Source organism: Callithrix jacchus, chromosome 20, assembly GCF_049354715.1.
Source record: "Callithrix jacchus isolate 240 chromosome 20, calJac240_pri, whole genome shotgun sequence".
NCBI classification, from domain to species: Eukaryota; Metazoa; Chordata; class Mammalia; order Primates; family Cebidae; genus Callithrix; species Callithrix jacchus.
Window position 1 is genome coordinate 38,633,020 of NC_133521.1, and position 20,946 is coordinate 38,653,965.

Genomic DNA, 20,946 nt, shown 5'->3' on the forward strand with positions numbered 1-20,946 from the left:
TAACTCATTTACAAATGTCATTTAATTTAGCTACGACTGCAGGAATAAGAGTTGGGGTAAAATGAGGGTAGAGGAAGGACAGGGGGAGAAAGTAACAGCCCCTTTCCATAAGTGCCTGGGGTTGAGGGTTTCCAAATATTAGATGCAAAGTAAGGCCAGAGGAAGCATATGGGGTGATAATCACAGTGATCTTTTTATTTTTTTTCCCATAAAGTAATTATTCTTAACCTGCTTCCCAGGCTGGGTTTTGTAGCAGTGTGGCTAAAATTTCCAGACAGAGATTAACATGGGTATGGCACCCCAAACACACAAGAGGTGATGGACAGTGTATATCCATGGAAACAATCTGAGGGCATGACACCCTGGACACACATGGTCTGTGATGCCTTGGACATCCTGGACAGCCTAGAGATTTCTATTAAAGCAGTTCTTCAGATCGTTGCAAGAGCAAACGAGGCAGCAGACAGATACCTGCCTCCTTTAAAGATCAACAGGCAGTTTGGTCTAAACTAGCCCAGTGTTCTTAGATTGAGGCATGAGGGTGGTACAAAAAGAGCACCCGCCAGATAGCTCTGGGGTGGCCTGGGGTCAGCATGGAAGGAGGGAAGCCCTTTGGATTCCCCGCCTTCTATATGGCTTCTCTTCGGAGTGGACATGAGGCAGGCAGAGACCAGGGCTGGCATGACCAATCAGCATTTTGTGAATGGCTAAGTAGCAGAAGCAGGCAACACATTACAGTGTTTTAGAAAAGAAATCCAAACCCATCCACTGAGGTTCAATTTTCTTTGGTTGTACTACCCAAAAAAATGGATGAAATAAAGAAGGGGAAGAAAAGAATAGGAAAGACAGACTGAGAGGGAGGAGAGAAAGAGTGTGGGGGGCAGGGGATGAGAGAGAAGAAAGAGAAAGGATGACTGCATCTCAAGCAATGCTCACTCCCAGGGGTTCTGCCGTGACCGCTCAGAGGATCCTGTGGGTGGAGATGGGAATGACAACTCTGCTCACTGTGAGGGACGGCAAGAGGGGTCTTGAGAAAACTTTGGTCTCCAGCGTTTGGGGCCTGTTTTCCTGCTTGGCCTTTGGGAGAACGTGCTTTGGGGAGATCACACGAGGTCTTGGCTCCTTGGCTGTGAATTTGGATTTGTGGTTTTGCACTCCCTGTTTCTGCAGAAACTTCAAGGCAGCAAGATAACGAACGTTGCTAGGGTCTGGAGGGCACAGCAGGTTTTTCTCAGACAGGAGGGACCAGTGCAGGCAGCACTGCTCCAGATTGGCCAGGGATGTCCTGGCTGCTTGGGAAGGGAAGGATGGCGTGTCGTTGACTGTGGGATGTTTGGCCAGCTCACTGGGTCTCTTTCCACCTTTCCCATTTGCTGTTTTGAAGCCATATGCACAAGACACACACCCATCCTTTGCCACACTCAGCACCTTCTCTTCCGACGGTAAGGAACAGTCCTTATTCTTCTTACCCAGAACATCCAAGCCATTTGAAAGTGAAGCCTTCAGGGGAGGCAGAACCAGGAGGGCCTTAGACGTCACGGGGCCTGGGACTGACAGCTCTCTGTTGGTGCCTCCACTGGGGTTCCCAAGGGCCTTGACCCTATTAGTGTCGGAGATGGCCCAATCTTCGGTGCACCAAATAAACTCCTTGATTTGCAGACTTTTTTTCTCTGCTTGAAAGTAGGTGGGAAAGCAGATGTTGCTAATCTCCCTGTTAGCAGTGTTGGGGCCCTGGGGGGCCACCTGAGTCTGGGAGGGGCTGCTCTGATCCTTCTCTGGGCTCCCCTCAGTAGGAGGCTTCGTCTTGAGGCTCCCGTGGGAGAGGTTAACACACACTAAGCAGTCGCTGCAGGCATCTTCCCCTACCCTCGCCTTTTTTGGTTTCTTTCTTGGCCAGATGCAGGCAGCTGGAGACACTCTTCCCCAGCCCTGGACCTGCAAATAAAGCAGCATGTTACTCCTCCAGCAGAGGGGCCCAAACTGTCCTTGATCCAATACTGGCTCCATTCCCATTTGGGCAGCCTTATGTGAAATAATATTCATTCATTCATTCATTCATTCATTCATTCATTCGAGACAAAGTCTTGCTCTATCACGCAGGCTGGAGTAGAGTGGTGCGATCTCAGCTCACTGCAACCTTCACCTCCCAGGTTCAAGCGATTCTCCTGCCTCAGCCTCCCAAGTAGCTGGGATTACAGGCAAATGCCACCACCCCGGCTCATTTTTTATATTTTTAGTAGAGATGGGGTTTCACCGTGTTAGCCAGGATGGTCTCAATCTCCTGACTTCACAATCCACCTTCCTAGGCCTCCCAAAGTGCTGGGGTTACAAGCATGAGCTGCTGCACCCGGGGCCATTTTTATTTATTTTTTTACTACCCTTTCCCCCACCAGTAATTTTCTTAATGTTCATTCACCTTAGGAAAAAAAAAAAAAATCCTGGCCAGGTGCAGTGGCTCACGTCTGTAATCCCAGCACTTTGGGAGGCCAAAACAGGTGGATCACAAGGTCTGGAGTTCAAGATCAGCCTGGCCAACATGGTGAAACCCCATCTCTACTAAAAACACAAAAATTAGCTGGGCATGGTGGTGGGTGCCTGTAATCCCAGCTACTCAGGAGGCTGAGGCAGGGGAATGGCTTGAACCTGGGAGGTGGAGGTTACAGTGCTTCAAGATTGCACCACAGCATTCTTGCACTCCAGCCCAGCAATAGAGAGACCCTCTGTTTCAAAAAAACAAAACAAAACAAAAATTAAAAAGAAAAAAAATTCCTTCAAAATTGTAAAGCATGAAAAAAAAGTATAATACCTATTTTCACCTATTACTAAACAATAACAGTATTTTTAACAGTATTTGTTAATCCTGAATACTAGCAATGGCATTTGCTAATACTAAAACTGACTAAGCAAAAGTATTTGTAAATGGCCACTTTGATGTGCTTACCAAATTTCTTTTCAAATGCACATTTAAGTTCAGAGCTAAAAATCCTTGTCAAAATCATTGTCAGTGGGACAAGTATGAACGGTTTTCATTTAAAATAAAATTTTATTTTATTTGAAAACCGTTCATACTTGTCCCACTGACAAGGATTTTGGGCACTGCCAGCCTCTGCTTTCCATACCTGGGGAGTACTGTTGCTTGAAGAGGCTGGAGGGAGACAGAGGAGCAGAGGCAGGTCCTGGAACACAGAGGAGCCATGCATACCCAGGGACACCAACTCTCCATCCATGCCCAGAGTCTCCTGGCTGATCTTGCCACAGAGACTACCGTTAAAATAGGGTTGCCAGATAAAAATACAGGACCACTTTTGGACATACTTATACTCATAAAATAAGTATTGTTTGTTTGGTAATCCTGTTTAATCACTGGATTAGACCAGGTTTTCTTATAGTGTTACGTCTTTTTGTTGTTTTCTTATAGTTTTAAATATAGGATTCTGCTACTAATTCTAAGACTTGTTTAAGAGTAAGCCTGCAGACTGGGTACGTTGGCTCAGGCTTGTAATCCCAGCACTTTGGGAGGCCAAGGCAGACACATCACTTGAGGTCAGGAGTTCAAGACCAACCTGGTCAACACGGTGAAACCCCATCTCCACTAAAAACGCAAAAATTAGTTGGGCATGGTGGGCACCTATAATCCCAGCTACTCGGGAGGCTGAGGCAGGATAATCACTTGAACTCAGGAGGCAGAGGTTGCAGTGAGCCAAGATGGCGCCATTGCACTCCAGCCTGGGTGAGAGAGCAAGACACCAATTCAGAAAAAAAAAAAAGCCCACAGAATTCTGAGTAGAACCACTAGGAGAGAAGCCTCACTTCTCTCAGGGAATTCAGCACAGCTGTTAAGGAGCTCAGGATTCTGGAGTTCAGGAGACATGGATTCAAGCCCTGCCTTGGCTATTTACTGGCTGGGTGATCTTGAGCATATTATCTTCAGAGTAACTCAATATACTCATCCACAAAATAAGGCTGGGAATAATACTTGCCCCATATGGCTATTGAGAGGTTAGATGAATTAATGTATGCAAAGCACTTGCTACTGTGCTGTCCACATATTAAGTGGCCATAAGTACCTGGAGCAGGCGCTGCTATTACCATTGGTAATATTGTGCCTCTATTCCAGGGTTTCTACATGTCATCGATTCCATGTTGTTTGGTAATAGTAACTATTTTTGTAAAAAAGAAGCTTGCACCAAAACACTGATGCACAAGAGACAGAAAAGCTGTGGCTCAGAAAGATACTCACTGCTTCTTCCCATCCAGTTCCAATAATAAACTCTTTGGCTTTTTCATCTTGTTCACGTGTAATGTCACTGATATTGAGGAGACAACCAACATGATCCCTTTCACTCCTTTCATCTGGACAAGTACAGGTTGGTTCTGTGTCTTCTGTGCATTGAATTTCATTATTTTCACTATTTTCTAAGTCAGTTTCATTTTTCTGCCAGAGATCCATTACTGTGATGGTAGCTTAAAGTTTGTAACGTCTTCCTGTTGTCTGAAAACATGAATGGAACTTCGTTTTTAATATTAAATTTTTTTTAAAAAAAGCAGTTCAATAATCAGGCGAAATATCTTAAAGACACATTCAGGAATATGGCTGGGTGCAGTGGCTCATGCCTGTAATCCCAACACTTTGAGAGGCCAAGGCAGGCAGATGAGGTCAGGAGTTCGTGACCAGCCTGGCCAACATGGTGAAATCGTGTCTCTACTAAAAATACAAAAATTCGCTGGGCACGGTGGTGGGCACCTGTAATCTCAGCTAATCAAGAGGCTGAGGCAGGAGAATCACTTGAACCCAGGAGGCAGAGGTTGCAGTGAGCCAAGATTGTGCCACTGCACTCCAGCCTGGGTTAGAGAGTGAGACTCCATCTCAAAAAAAAAGAAAAGAAAGAAACAAACAAACATTCAGGAATAGACTGAGAATACATATTATGAATTGTATTCTCAATTCATAGTATGTATTGAGAATTGGAATACATCCGTTGTCAACCATTGGCATTACAAAAGATAAGGCAATAAGGCAGCCAGGTGCCGTGGCTCATGCTTGTAATCCCAGCACTTTGGGAGGCCGAGGCAGGCAGATCATCTGAGGTCAGGAGTTTGAGACCAGCCTGGCCAACATGGCGAAACCCCATCTCTAATAAAAATACAAAATTAGCGGATGTGGTAGTACACCCCCCATAATCCCAGCTACTCGAGAGGCTGAGGCAGGAGAATCGCTTGAATCTGGGAGGCAGAGGTTGCAGTGAGCTGAGGTCCTGCCACTGCACTCCAACCTGGAGGACAGAGCAAGACCCTGTCTCAAAAAAAAAAAAAAAAAAAGATGTGAAGAGACACAGGGAGAAGATAGCCATCTACAAGTCAAAGACAGCAGCCTGGAACAGAGCATCCTCTCACAGCCCTCAGGAGGAACAAACCCTGCCAACACTTTAATTTTGGACCTTAAGAATCCAGACCTAGTCAGGCACAGTGGCTCACGCCGGTAATCCCAGCACTTTGGGAGGCCAAGGTGGGCGGATCACGAAGTCAGGAGTTTGAGACCAGCCTGGCCAACATGGTGAAACCCCGTCTCTACTAAAAAATACCAAAAATTTGCGGGATGAGGTGGCAGGCACCTGCACTGCCAGCTACTTGGGAGGTTGAGGCAGGAGAATCGCTTGAACCCAGGAGGTAGACATTGCAGTGAGCCAAGATTGTGCCACTGTACTTCAGCCAGGGCTACAAGAGTGAAACTCTAACTCAAAAAAAAAAAGAATCCAGGCCTGAGAGAGAATAAATTTCTGTTGTTTCAGCCACTCAGTATGTGGTATATTGTCATGACAGCTGTAGCAAAGTAAAACAGTAGGTCATGGTGATGATGGTGATAATCCTATATGACACTAATGGATGCTTTTCTGGGTTGAAAAATGGCACTTGGCGTTTAGAATCTAGACAAAGGGTCCGGAAACTTGTAATCCTGACCAGAGCCAAAGAGCTGAACAATTTCAGTCCTATTTACTGGCTGTGTCCCTTGAGTGGTGACTTGCTTTTCTGGGTCTGTTTACACATCTATAAAAAGGACAAAAGCAGTCCGGTCGTGGTGGCTCATGCCTGTAATCCCAGCACTTTGGGAGGCTGAGGCAGGTGGATCACGAGGTCAAGAGATCAAGACCATCCTGGTCAACATGGTGAAACCCCATCTCTACTAAAAATATAAAAATTAGCTGGGTGTGGTGGCGTGCACCTGTAGTCCCAGCTACTCGGGAGGCTGGAGCAAGAGAATTGCTTCAACCCAGGAGGCGGAGGTTGCAGTGAGCCGAGATCGTGCCATTGCTCTCCAAGAGCGAAACTCCATCTAAAAAAAAAAAAAGAAGGGCAAAAGTATGAGACCTTCCTATAGATAGGGGCTCTTCCTGTGGACCCTACAGGCTGCAGAAATTAACTAGAATGCCTGAACAGTGACCACTCCGGCTTGAGTGCTGATGACCAGCTAGTGTCTTCTCAAGAAGTTCCTTGCTTCTGACGGGACAGAAGCCACGCAGGACACCCACTCCTTGCTTTCTCTCAGCCAAACATAACCCATGCCAGAAGGCTACTATTTTTCATTTTCTGTTCAGGAAGAGATCAGTACCTCTTATAACAAATTTGTAAATCTGTTTAATTACCATTTTGGCTTTTTCACATAGGCTTGTTAGATTTTTTTTTTTTTTTTTTTTTGATACCGAGTCTCACTCTGTTGCCCAGGCTGGAGTGCAGTAGTGTGATCTTGGCTCATAATTTTATGCTGGAAGTTGTATCTCTGCCTCCTGGGTTCACGCAATGCGCCTGCCTCAGCCTCCTCCTGAGTAGCTGATTTTACAGGTGTGAGTCACCGTGCCTGGCCAACGTGACATTTTTATAAGCACTTCACTTACGTAATGAGGATTCATAAGGAATTATATGGATTCCTTCTGACTCGAAACTAAGAATCATCCCAAAAGCTCAGATTACTGCATACCAGATAACCAGATGCACCTTCAGAACACTGGTGTACTTCAGACAGGATCAAGACACTCTGCTACTAGAAGAGAGTACTGGTGGTCTTTTCCTAGTTAAAAAGAATTTCAGTTAGTGGATAGAAAAGTTGTATGTTAAGTTTCCCTTCTCTAAATGTACTGTCAAGTGGTTTTTGTTTTTTGTTTTTTTTTTGATAGAGTCTTGCTCCATTGCTCAGGCTGCAGTGCAGTGGTGCGATCTTGGATCGCTGAAACCTCCGTCTCCCGGGATCAAGCAGCTCTCCTGCCTTAGCTTCCCAGGTAGCTGAGATTACAGGCACCCACCACCACGGCTGGCTAAGTTTTTTGTAACTGTCAAGTTTTATTACCATTCTTGTCTTCTAGCTCATGTTAGCAGATGACACACAGAAATGTACAAGAATCAGCAGAAGATCAAAGAAAAGAATGGATGTGTGAGTCCTTGCAATTTGTATGCAGTTTCACTTTTAAGTTGGAATGCAGACATCTATATTCACATAAAATTTTCTGGTAGTAAAATTATGCCTGACTTACAGATCTGACATAAATCAAGAGCTCCTGCCATCCCATTTCTTGGCTTCCATTGAACTTTACAACCTGATTCAGTTTGAGAATCACCAGTACAAAGCATACATCAAAGCTGATACTAACGTTTTCCACCGCATCAAGAAAACACAAAGATCACAGTGAAACTGTTGCCATGGGAGCCGCATTTGCAGATGCAATTATAAAACTGGATGCAGAGTACAAAGCAGGAAAGCTCAAAGGCGTAGCCTAGAAGGTATTAAACTCTACTACGCAAGCTATTAAAGTGATTAGAACCAACATGCACAAAAGAAATAGCTGACTCAGATCGAAGCCGCCAAAGTGTGTGTCTGGCTAAGCAAGAATAAACCCAAAGAAAAACTGATCAAAGCACTTAAGATATTTGGAAATGAAATAAAGATGGTGAATGCGAGCCTAAAAAATATAGCCTATGGAAATTGGCCATAATCCAGAAAACATCTATTCTAGTAGCATTTAAAGACAGACACAAAAAGGAAATGATCAGCCAAAGAACTGCAATGGTTTATTTTCTTTTACCAATAATACGATTTGCTTCAAAATAATGTGAGGTTGAGGTTAGGGAGGGAATAATGAAACCAAAGTGGTCCTGAATTGTTTGTTGTAGATGGCTACGGGAACATGGAGATGAACTGTACTATTCTATTTTTACGTAAGCATGAAGCTTCCCATAATAAAAATTTTAAAGCCATGATGTTATCGGAGAGCTTCAGGAAATGAAATATGGGCTGGGCACGGTGGCTCACACCTGTAATCCCAGCACTTTGGGAGGCCGAGGCAGGTGGATCACGAGGTCAAGTGATCAAGACCGTCCTGGTCAACATGGTGAAACCCCATCTCTACTAAAAATACAAAAAATTAGCTGGGCATGGTGGTGTGCGCCTGTAATCCCAGTTACTTGGGAGGCTGAGGCAGGAGAATTGCCTGAACCCAGGAGGCGGAGGTTGGGGTGAACCGAGATCGCGCCATTGCATTCCAGCCTGGGTAACAAGAGCGAAACTCCGTCTCAAAACAAAAAAAAAGAAATGATGAAATATGGAAAAATGACAGAAGCCAGGGTATGATGAATTTTGACCTTAGACCTTAAACAAACTGAAATAATTATTTGCTTGTTTGTTGATTTGTTTGTTTTGAGATGGAGTCTCGCTCTGTCGCTCAGGCTGGAGTGCAGCGGCACGATCTTGGCTCACTGCAACCTAGGCCTCCTGGGTTCAAGTGATTCTCCTGCTTCAGCCGCCCAAGTAGCTGGGATTACAGGCATGCACCAACACGCTGGACTGATTTTTGTATTTTTAGTAGAGACAGTTTCACTATGTTGACCAGGCTGGTCTTGAACTCCTGACCTTAGGTGATCCACCCGCCTCAGCCTCCCAAAGAAATAAATGTATCAGTGAACAGATAACATGGTTTGTATAATTTTAAGCCGGAGTAAAGACCTTGAACAAGGACTTACGGAAAAAGAAAAAAAAAAGACATAACATCAGATAATAGGGTTTATAAAAGTGATTTAGAGGAACTCCAGAAATATTTGTCCAATTATTCTTAAGTCACAGTACACAAGGCCTTCCTATTGAATTTAATCAACTGCCAAAGGAACAGGTGTAAATGCAGAAAAGAATAGACACTACTCTTTGGATCTGCGACACTACATTGAGATCATCCAATTTGTTAATGAACTGAGAAGTACAAAGACTATCAAATGCCCCTTTGTCATACATCTGGTAAAGTCAATGTAGCTTTAACACCCTAACCAATCTATAATTTAGCATACAAAGTGTCTTCTCCTGAAATGAACAAAGACAACCATTAAGTTACCACAGACAACAGGAGTGACACACCAATTGAATACAGCAAAAGTTTTCTGCTGTGTGTTGTATACAAGTTAAAATTGGAAAAGAGGGGGAGAAATCAATATGAACTGAGAACAATAAGCGCATCTCCTATTCACTGCCCAAAGAAAAACCTATGTGGATAGAGACCACCTGACCAAGAACATAAAGAAATTTCCAAAGACCTGATAGCTGAAAAGCAGCTGAGGGATAGCAGAAGAAATGACCATGTCATATTGCACAGAAAAAGCTATTGTATTTTTCTGTATTTTGTTTTTTTAGAAGGGGTCTCACTATACTGACAGGCTGGTCTCAAACTCCTGGCCTCAAGCAATCCTCCCATTTTGGCTTCTCAATATGCTGGGATTACAGGCTTGAGCCCGGCCTTTCTTTGTATTCTTTATATTGTTTTTTTGTTGGTGGTGGTTTTTGTTTGTTTGTTTTTGTTTTTGAGACCGGGTCTTGCTCTGTCGCCCAGGCTAGAGTGCAATGCAATGGTGTGATCCTGGCTCACTGAAACCTTTGAGTCCTGAGTTCAAGGGATCCTCTCAAGATTTCCCATCCTAATCCCTGGGTGAATAGGATGAAATATAACATCCATGAATATGTTATATTACATGGTAAAAGGGACTTTGCAGATGTAAGTATAGTTATTAACCGGTTGACCTGAAGACAGGGAGATTATTTTGGATAATCAAGGTGGGCCTAATCAAATGGCATAGCCTTCTAAAACAAACTTGTCTTGGCTAGCAGCAGCATAAGTAAGAGATACAAAGCCTAAGAGGAATTCAAGGCACTGTTGCTGGCTTTGATGAAAGGGGGGGTCAGGGGGTCAGGAGGTCACATCCCAAGAAATGTGGATGGCATTTAGGAGCTGAGAGAAGTCCCTGGTTTACAATGAGGAATTAAATGGGGATCTCAGTTCTACAACTTAAGGAAACTGAATTTAGCCAACAGTCTGAATGATCTCGGAAGTGGGTTCTTCTCTAGATGCCCCCAATAAGAGTCCAGCCTTTATGACTTAGGAGATAATAAACAGAAAACACAGCAACAACAGAAAACGAATACAATAATAATTCAGCTCAAATACTTCTGCTTAGGTACTTTTCCTCTCTTCTTTCCTTCCATTTTTTTTTTTTTTTTGAGACAGAGTCTCGCTCTGTTGCCCAGGCTGGAGTTCAATGGCACAATCTCAATTCACTGCATCATCTGCCTCCCGGGTTCAAGCAATTCTCCTGCCTCACCCTCCCGAGTACCTGGGACCACAGGCACCTGCCACCAAGCCTGGCTAATTTTTGTATTTTCAGTAGAGATGAGGTTTCACCATATCAGCCAGGCTGGTCTCAAACTCCTGACCTTGTGATCCACCCGCTTTGGCCTCCCAAAGTTCTGGGATTACAGGCCTGAACCACTGTGCTCGGCCAGCTTAAGTACTTTGAATGACTGAGTGCTCATAATTTTACATGCATTTTTTTCTTTCCATTGGAAGCTCTAAATATTTCAATGATCTCAACTTAGGTCATCTGCAAGCCTGCAAATTTTGTTCCTCAGTTCTGGGTATTCTTCTCAAATGCACCATCTGAAAACATCTGAAGACAGCTGTAATTTTGTCAGATAGAAATCTCAAATTCCTCATCATCTTAGAAATGCAAAATTACCTGTCTCTTAAAATGTGGTTTCTGGAACTGAAAGCAATACCTCAAAAGTGGTCTAACTAGAAGTGTCTACTTTGAAATTTGACTCCCTTTGATCTGAAATCTATCTATAAATTAAACAAAGTTGTTATATTTTTTAAAAGGTATAACCCAATCCTTTTCTCTTATTTTTTTAGACAGAATCTTGCTCTGTCACCCAGGCTGAAGTGCAGTAGCACCAACTTGGCTCACTGCAACCTCCTGAGTTCAAGCAATTCTCCTGCCTCAGCATCTGAAGTAACTGGGATTACAGGTGCCCACCATCCCTGGCTAATTTTTGTATTCTTAGTAGAAACGGGGTTTCGCCACATTGGCCAGGCTGGTCTCAAACTCCTGACCTCAGGTGATCCCCCACCTCGGCCTCCCAAAATGCTGGGATTACAGGCATGAGCCCCCACACAAGTCTTATAACCCATCTTAACACTGAACTCAAGGTGAACCACAACTTCTAGATTTTTTTTTTTCACATGAATGGCTAAAAATTCCTGTCTTCTTTACTCCATAACCATTCTGTTGATTTCCTTTTCCTTTATTCTTTTTGTTTTAGTTAGACGTACACTCCAAATGCATCAGATCCTTGTAAAGTTTCCCCTTTTGGTTTTGGACCATTATTAAACCTACTTAGTTCACAACAGGACCCTCACTTCCCAGTTTCACCACTCCTTCTTGCTTAAAGCTTCCATTAATTTGAAGAGGATACCTTCTGCATCCTCATCTACAACACAGACAAAGACATTGAGAAGGAGGATTAAGGATAATGCCCTCTGGGTATCCCTTTCACTTAGGCATTTGCTAATTAGTCAACTAGCTGCGAATTCACCTTCACCTCACTCCCTATGCAATCATCTATCCTATGTTTCTAAATTTCTTCTACAGGATTCCAGATCCATCAATTTAGGTAGTCTTTTTTTTTTTTAGAGGAACCTACAAAGAGTTATAGAAGTTTACATTTACACTGACGTCTCTCTCTCTCTCTCTCTCTCTCTCTTTAAACACCTATTGTCTAGATCAGGGATAAAGAATGCATTCTGGTGGAACGTAGTAGCTCACACCTGTAATCCTAGAACTTTGGGAGGCCAAGGCCAGTGGATCACTTGAGTTCAGGAGTTCAAGACTAGCCTGGCCAATATGGTGAAACCCCATCTCTGCTGAAAATACAAAAATTAGCCGGGCATGGTGGCACGCACCTGTGATCCCAACTACTCAGGAGATTGAGGCAGAAGAATCGCTTGAACCCGGGAGACAGAGGTTGCAGTGAGCCAAGATCACACCACCGAACTCCAGCCTGTGTAACAGAGTGAGACTAACTCAAAAAAAAAAAAAAACAAACAATGACAACAACAACAAAACAAGAATATATTCTGAATTGTCAACTCCAAACGACTAGTAGCTACCTAGAGTGTTGTATTAAGGATCTTATGAACTGACTACAGCAGGAAAAACTTGTGGGGTTGATTAATTATGTCTACTAGAAAATAAAGAGTGCCACATGTTTGCCAGTCTGTCTATATAGTCAGATGACAAATATCCTACCATAGATTCCTATACCTGGTTGGCAGATTCTTAATCCATTAATGGTGGGGTAATGTTGATGGACCAGGAGAAAACAAGGCCCAGGGTATTAAATCTAAAGTAGGCTGTTGATGTCAAAAGCTGATAGATGGTAAGCTCTCAAAACTTATCACCTTGCCCGAGCTTCTCATTGGCTCTGCACTGTGCCACACACCCTCATCTTCCTAGAAGCTATAGGTTTAAAGGAATCTTAAATTCCAAACAGGAAAAGAAGAGTTTCTGCAAGCCTCATTTGAAGTTTGAACGAATGTTCCTGTGGATCAGGTCCTTAACAGCTATGCTGAATGACGGGATAATCATTAGAAATACTGTTAGCCATGGTGGAAGTTAAGTTTCTTAACACAAGGCTAATCTTCACTTTATATGAACCAGTTAAACAGGTCTTGAAGACTGGCCTGGGCATCCTGATCATTGGTAACATAGTTTCTACAGGAAAATGCGTTGGGAGTTGCATTTAGAAACACACTAGACAAGGCCGGGCGTGGTGGCTCACGCCTGTAATCCCAGCACTTTGGGAGGCCGAGGCGGGTGGATCACGAGGTCAAGAGATCGAGACCATCCTGGTCAACATGGTGAAACACCGTCTCTACTAAAAATACAAAAATTAGCTGGGCATGGTGGCGCGTGCCTGTAATCCCAGCTACTCGGGAGGCTGAGGCAGGAGAATTGCTTGAACCCAGGAGGCGGAGGTTGCAGTGAGCTGAGATCGCGCCATTGCACTCCAGCCTGGGCAACAAGAGCGAAACTCCGTCTCAAAAACACACACACACACACACACACACACACTAGACAAGGAGTTGAACCTTTGCCTCAAAGTTAAACACCTATGCCACCCAACGTGCACAATTTGTTCATATTTCTAAGAGTATAAATCTTATCCTCCCTGTTAATTATGTATCCCTTCTGCTTATTATATGCCTACAGGCCACAGGAACCACAAGTATTTCGCAGAATGATGCCAAGGAGCGCGGTTTCTACACCATCCCTCCGGATCAAATCACATCTACTCAAATACCAGTCTCAAATTCCTCCCTTTTTTCAACCCGTCTTCTCTGCTTTCACACAGCTTACCGTCCACAGCAAAGCACAAGTCATTAAACACACGCTCCACCTGCCGCCCCTAAAGCCCAGGGCGCACCACACTCGGTTCCACCCCTTTCTCTATCCCCGCCCCTTCGCGCAGGCCCCACCCTTTTCCCAAGCAGGCTCCACCCCTTCTTCCATGAGCCTTTTTTTCCTCATCTAGCTCTTCCACTTCCTCCGCCAGTTCTTACACGTGTCACAAAGACGCCTGACCTTCTTTCAAGCTATCCCATTCAGAAACGCGTCCCCGATTGCCCCTCCGAATTCCTAAGTCCTCCATCTACCCTTCCCTTGAGGGGTTCCGCCCCCAACGGCTCCCTAGTCCCCGCCCACCAACCCGACAGCCCTCGCAGGCTCCGCCCACTGTTCATCCCCTGACCCCGCCCACCCCCGGCTCCTCCCCTGACCCCTTCGGCTCTGGTGCAACGCCGGCCTTTACTGCCTCTGCCTCTCGCTTCCCTCAGTCAGAGAGTCGCTTCCTTTCGAACGGGGGCACAGCCTGTCGCTCTGCCCTTTGGAGTGGTCCGGGGCCCTGCCCCAGCAGCGGAGAGACGGCCGCTCACACCCACCTGTGGGGCCAAGCGGATGGAAGGCCCCGCAGCCGCTAGTCCGGGCAGGCGAGCAAAGGCTATCGAACCGTTTCCCTGGGTTACGGCCGCGCTGGGGGCGGACCCGCCGGGGAACGCAGCAGAAGTGACGTACTTCACAAAGCTGAGTGTGGGCGGGGCGTGCTCGCGGCACCTCCCACCCGCTCCGCGCTCCGCAGCCTGAATGCAGGCGACGGAGGGTCTTAGACGTTGGGGCTGGAGGCCCACACTGGCCCTGGGGTCGGCGCGTTCCGTAGGGGCGCCCCTTTGTCTGCTAGGATGTTTAGAAGATGCCAGGCAGCCAGAAACGTCTCTACGTTTATCCCCCAGCCCCCCGGAGAACCGCCGTGCAAGTTTCATACGGGCACAAACTTCACATGCCCAGAACGTTAGGAGAGGATGTGCTGTGAACCTCGCAGCGCCCACTTACCTGACCAAGAGCACCGGGCCTACGGGCAGTCGCTCAACTGGCCCGGAGCACCGCAGCTCCGAAGTGGGCACTGGCATCTTTTATACAAATAAAGTAAGGTGGAGTCCGGCCCCGAGGGGCTCACGCCTGTAATCCCAGCACTTGGGAAGGCCGAGGCGGGTGGATCGCTTGAGGTCCGGAGTTCGAGACCAGCCTGGCCAACATGGCGAAACCCCCTCTCTACCAGAAGCACAGAAATTAGCTGGGTGTGGTCGTGGTGGCAGGTGCCTATAATCCCAGGTACTCAGGAGGCTGAGGCAGAATTGCTTGAACCCGGGAGGCGGAGATTGCAATGAGCCAATATCGTGTCATTGCACTCTAGCCTGGGCAACAGAGCCAGTGAGACTCCATCTCAAAAACAAAACCTGAACCTAAGAACTAAACCACCTGGGAGGTGATAGCGGAAAGAGGAATTAACACTTGCAGGGTAACCTATTCAGCTTCTAAAGTTCTAGTTATTAGAAAGCTTTCCTCAAAACTTTTCTTAATCCGCCCTATTAATGCCAAAACCATTCAAAAGGAATATGAGGTCATGAAAATCAAATTCCCTGGATTCACTCAAGCCTCAGCCTCCCAAAGTACTGGGATGACAGGCGTGAGCCACTGCGCCGGCTATTCAACACATTTCTTACCCCATCACCTTTCATACCTGTGAAATGATGGTAGTAGTGGATGTGTCTACGTAGTGCTAGTCGTTGTGAAAAGTTGTTACCATTAAGGATGGTAACGTATGAGAGAACTTTGAAAACAAAGGGGTAAATCTGTGGTTACTACTCATCCCCATCTATTTCTAAAGCAGATCAACTGAAAATTACACCATATAAATAGGGAGAATCATCCAGCATACGTTGGATCCTTTTCTTCTTTTTTAGAGACACAGTCTTGCTTTGTCACCCAAGCTGGAGTACAGTGATGTGATCTTGGCTCACTGCAGCCTTGCCCTCCCAGACTCAGTCATCCTACCTGCCTCCCAAATAGCTGGGACCACAGGCACGCACCACCATGCCAGGCTAATTTTTGCATTTTTGTAGACAGGGTTTCATCATGTTGCCCAGGCTGGTATCAAACTCCTGGGCTCAAGAGATCCACTCGCCTTGGCCTCCCAAAGTGTTAGAATTATAGGCATGAGCCACCAGGCCTAGCAAATACTTTCTTGATAAAGGTACAGAGATATAGTTCAGCTGTGACACAGCTACTGGCAGTCTTGTAATGAACAGTTTCTTCAGCTGAGGAGCATGATGATCTGTATGCTACTTATCTACCTACTTTCACTAAGTCCTTATACTTGCTATTTACTGACCACCAGAAAGTGGTACCATATGAATACTTCTCTTTTCCTCTAGTAACCGAGAAAATGATACAAGTTTATCTACTCTTGCTCTGTGTGTATATATATATATATATATATTTGCACGAGCATACAACCCCCCCACCCCAATATTATCAGCTTATTACAGTTGGTTAGAGTATGCTATATATTAGCTACTTGGAAATACCTTCTGGCACTCTAAATATGCTTAAGCAGCAAAGAATACTCACTATCAAAGTCCATTATCTGAGCTCATAAAGCTTCAGTCTGTGTCCACTTTTATTCCCGTGACTTAAGTGGAAACCTGAATGTGGTTGAAATTCTTAAAAATACCATGTGCTAGGCTGGGCACAGTGGCTCACTCCTGTAATTCCAGCACTTTCGGAGATGGAGGCAGGCAAATCACAAAGTCAAGAGATCGAGACCATCCTGGCCAACAAGGTGAAATCCTGTCTCTACTAAAAATACAAAAATTAGCTGGGCATGGTGGTGCGTGCCTGTAGTCCCAGCTACTCAGGAGGCTGAGGCAGGAGAATCGCTTGAACTCAGGAGGCGGAGGTTGCAGTGAGCTGAGATCATGCCACTGCACTCTAGCCTGGTGGCAGAGCAAAACTCCACCTCAAAAAAAAAAAAAGCAAACCATGTGCTATAGTGATCACAACTTCCACCTGCCTTTGTTTTTCCTCTTCTTTCTTCGTACCTGGCATGACAGAAAATCAAAGTGGGTGATTTATTTTTTATTATGTTAAAGATGACAGGTCTTGGCTTAAGAAAAAACAGATTTGTGACTAAAGGAAACATTTCCTTGGAGCTTTCTGGCTTAAATTTCCTTTTAAAAAGTATCTGCATGAGTTAAAGTTAGCACTTTCACAAATACTAGCAGAGTCACTAAATATTAACATCGAAACAAAAACCATGATTAACGAAGTATTTTATTATTTTGCTGCAAAGCTGTTGCTTCACTGTATAAAAATAGCAGCAGCAAATGCAGTGTGTTGCAAAATTAAGATAGTGTTGTTCTTCATCTGACACTGTACAAGCAATAAAAACTCCTTCACTCCCAGTTATTTCCAGTGGACAGATCATTAAGTATTTCACTCCAAACCCAGGTATGAATATACACAAGTTACAATATCATATAAGGCTTAAGAATAACAATGTTATCTCTGAATTATGTAATTTTTATAACTAGTTTTTAACATGGATAATTTCATGAATTCTGAATACTAAAGCCTAGTCTAAAAATCCTAAGATATTGTGAAAAAGACATGTATTATGTTTATGTATAATCATTAGAAAGTTAAAGGGCACTGTCTTTCATTAGCAGGGTGAACAGTAGTTTTTTTCCCCATCGGTAATGCTAAAAGTTGCTATTCTAAGTCTTCTACCCACCACTAATTTCAGACAACTCTGCTGGGTTGTGTTAAATCATTCTGGTTTATTTAGCGGTCCATTTTCACTCCTCAATAGACTTTATATATTTCTCATACGCTTCTTCACTCATAAGTTCATCTAGTTCTGAAGGGTTACTCAGTGTCATCTTGATCAGCCAACCTGCAACCAAAAAACAACCTTATATTTCACATTAACTTTTTAAAAAGTCAAATTCATCCAAAATGTAAAAGAAATTTGAGTGCCTCAATCTAGTAATTTTTACAAAAACCATACATTATTTGTTCATGAAACTTTAAATTTTAGCCTTAAGAATTAAATTAATATAGTTTTATATCATAAATGAAAATAATTATAGCTAGAATAGATTCCACCATAATAAATTAAGAACTCTAAGGTTGTAATAACCATCAGAACATGACATTTAAATCTTAAAGGGCTGAGCGTGGCGGCTCAGGCCTGTAATCTCAGTACTTCGGTCAGCCAAGGCAGGCAAATCACTTGAGGTCAGGAGCTCTAGACCAACTTGGCCAACATGGTGAAAGCCCATCTCTATTAAAAACAGAAAAATTAACTGGGCATAGTGGCGGTCCCTGCAATTTCAGCTACTGGGAGGCTGAGGCAGGAGAACTGCTTGAACCGGGGAAGCAGAGGTTGTAGTGAGCCAAGATAGCACCACTGCACTCCAGCCTGAGCGACAAAGGGAGACTCTGTCTCGAAAAATAATAATAAAAATAATTCTTAAATATGTGATCCAAATCTTTAACAATGGAACACCAACTGCTGAGCTTAACGGGATTAGAAAGCAATGGTAGGTAGAAGGTCTAGGTGACAGGCAAAAGAGAACTACAGCCTAATCTTAACTTTGCCATTTATCAGCCATGTGATGACCTGACACAGAAATCCTTTGGAGCTGCTATTCAACTACAAAATAGAGAAAATAAGCTTACATCATTAGTTTATTATGAGGATGAAAATGTGAGAAAATCGACAATTAATGCAAAATATCTATTTTTTTGACCTCCTATATCATACCACATGAGTGGCTGCTTTATGTCTGAAAAAGTAAATACTTTGCAGGTGTTTACACCAAAACCAAGGAATCTACAACTGAAATTAAGAACCCTGCAAAATAAGGTAATGCTTTTACCATCAGAGATCTTTTTTTGTTGTTGCTGAGACGGAGTTTCGCTCTTGTTACCCAGGCTGGAGTGCAATGGCACGATCTCGGCTCACCGCAACCTCCGCCTCCTGGGTTCAGGCAATTCTCCTGCCTCAGCCTCCTGAGTAGCTGGGATTACAGGTGTGCGTCACTATGCCTGGCTAATTTTGTATTTTTAGTAGAGACGGTGTTTCACCATGTTGACCAGGATGGTCTTGATCTCTTGACCTCGTGATCCACCCGCCTCGGCCTCCCAAAGTGCTGGGATTACAGGCATGAGCCACCACGCCTGGCCTTATCTTTTTTTTTTTTTTTTTTTTAAGACAGTCTCACTCTGTCACTCAGGCTGAAGTGGAATGGTACAATCTTGGCTCACTACCTACTATAGCCCTGACCTCCCAAGCCCAGGCAATTCTCCCACCTCAGCCTTCCTAGTAACAGGGACTACAGGCACATTCCACCTAGACCAGCTAATTTTCTGTAGAGACAGAGTTTCACCATGTTGCCCAGGCTAGTCTCAAACTCCTGGACTAAAGCAATCCACCCACCTTGGCCTCCCAAAGTGCTGGGGTTCAGGCATGAGCCACTGTGCCTAGCCAGTTAAACATAACCTTATGTGTTCAAATAACCTTTGATTTTATTTTAAAGCAGAACATCTCTATTTAGTACCAAGAAGTAGAAAAAGATGAAGTCACAATCAGCTAAGTATGCTTTAAATTCTAGATGAAATATTAACTGTAGCAGTAATTCCTTGAGAAATTTCTAGCAACAGCTTACCATCTTCATAACAAGATTTGTTTACAAGTCCTGGATTTTCTGCAAGAGCTTCATTAATTTCTGTTACTTCTCCTGACAAAGGAGAATAAAGTTCACTAGCAGCTTTCACACTTTCCAAAGCACCAAATTCATCTAAATGAAAAAAAAAAAGAAAACATGAAAAGTTAAAAGTCAGTGACTTGAAAGCATAAAATATGAAAAAGCAGATTCCTGTCATACAGCTATGATTTTAAAATTCCAAATTTCTTTTATTTAGAATAAAACCATAAGTTCTGTCAGGCTATAATACCCTATTACAAGGGTATATATTGCCTCAATAAAGTGGACCTATCTGTCTGTCCCAGACACAGCAAATGACAAATAGTGGTGATGTGCCTGAATGCCAGATGTGTCTCAGTTCAGTAAAACTCAATGTTCTTGCAGCTTAGATATGGCTCAGAAAAAAACAAAATGCAAAGTTCAGAATGTTGCAGTGATGGTGAAGTACCTTATATCAGACCACCTTCCTGCAAATAAAAAACGCTGGTGGCTCATGCCTACAATCCCAGCACTTTGGGGGACTGAGGCAGACAGATCACCTGAGGTCAGTAGTTCAAGACCAGCCTGGCCAACATGGTCTCTACTAAAATACAAAAATATTAGCTGGGCATGGTGGTGGGTTCCTGTAATCCCAGCTACAGGAGACTGAGCCTGGAGAATTGCTTGAACCGAAGAGACAGAGGTTGCAGTGAGCCAAGACCATGCCATTGTGCTCTAACCTGGGTGACAGCATGAGACACCATCTCAAAAACAAACAAAAACAAAAAAACACAATTATAAACTCTGAACTAAAGGCTGAGCATGGTGGCTCACACCCGAAATCCCAGCACTTTAGGAGGCCAAGATGGGTGGATCACCTGAGGTTAGGAGTTCAAGACCAGCCTGGCCAACATGGTGAAACCCTGTCTCTACCAAAAAAATTTTTTTAAAAATTTCCAGGTGTGGTGGCGTCTGCTTATAGTCTCAGCTACTCAGGAAACTTGGGAAGGAGAATTGCTTCAACCTGGGAAGCAGAGGTTGCAGTGAGCCAAGATCGCACCACTGCATTCCAGCTCAGGTGAAAGAGTGAGACTCTGTCTCAAAAAAAAAAAGAAAAAACTCTGAACTAAACAAAAAACAATTTATACATTGAGTATCCCTTATCCAAAATCCCCGGGACCAGAAGTGCTTTTGATTTTTTAATATGTGCATTATACTTACCAGTTGAGCATCCCATATTTGAAAATCTGGAATCTGAAATGCTCAAATGAGCATTTCCTTTGAGTATCAGGTTGATGCTCAAAAATTTTCAGATTTTGGAAAATTCTGGATTTCAGATGTTTGGATTTGAGATGCTCAACTATATATGAAGGCTTTGTAGAGTGATCAAAGGAGAGTCAGTCCTTGAAAGAAGGGAACCAAACTGAATGAAATCTTCATTTATACAATTTTTGCCCTGACAACACTGCCCCACCCAAAGAGCACAAGGTGACTAAAACAC

General features: G+C 44.0%; 2 protein-coding genes across 25 annotated transcripts in view; both read right to left on the bottom strand.

The window, feature by feature from the left end:
• On the bottom strand, positions 1-17,651 carry C20H16orf46 (chromosome 20 C16orf46 homolog). Of its 24 annotated transcripts, XM_078357828.1 has the most exons (6): positions 13,945-14,043; positions 12,264-12,361; positions 6,974-7,063; positions 6,221-6,331; positions 4,241-4,492; positions 172-1,935 (listed from the first exon to the last, which is right to left on the bottom strand). In XM_078357828.1, exons 5-6 carry the CDS (start codon positions 4,448-4,450, stop codon positions 961-963), a joined length of 1,185 nt encoding a protein of 394 aa, XP_078213954.1. In that variant the 5' UTR covers positions 4,451-4,492; positions 6,221-6,331; positions 6,974-7,063; positions 12,264-12,361; positions 13,945-14,043; the 3' UTR covers positions 172-960. The 24 variants fall into 24 exon arrangements, with proteins under 24 accessions (XP_035138333.3, XP_078213954.1, XP_035138338.1 ...); XM_035282447.3 differs by lacking the exons at positions 12,264-12,361; positions 13,945-14,043 and adding an exon at positions 14,301-14,354; XM_078357823.1 differs by lacking the exons at positions 6,221-6,331; positions 13,945-14,043 and adding an exon at positions 14,301-14,354.
• The window catches only part of GCSH (glycine cleavage system protein H), a 12,770-nt gene continuing 8,834 nt past the window's right edge, over positions 17,011-20,946 (bottom strand). Inside the window, exons 4-5 of the mRNA XM_002761197.5 lie at positions 19,428-19,559; positions 17,011-17,650 (exon numbers count right to left, since the gene is read on the bottom strand). Coding sequence (XP_002761243.1) covers positions 17,553-17,650; positions 19,428-19,559 — 230 coding nt within the window. The 3' untranslated portion in view covers positions 17,011-17,552. The remainder of the gene's footprint in view (positions 17,651-19,427; positions 19,560-20,946) is intronic.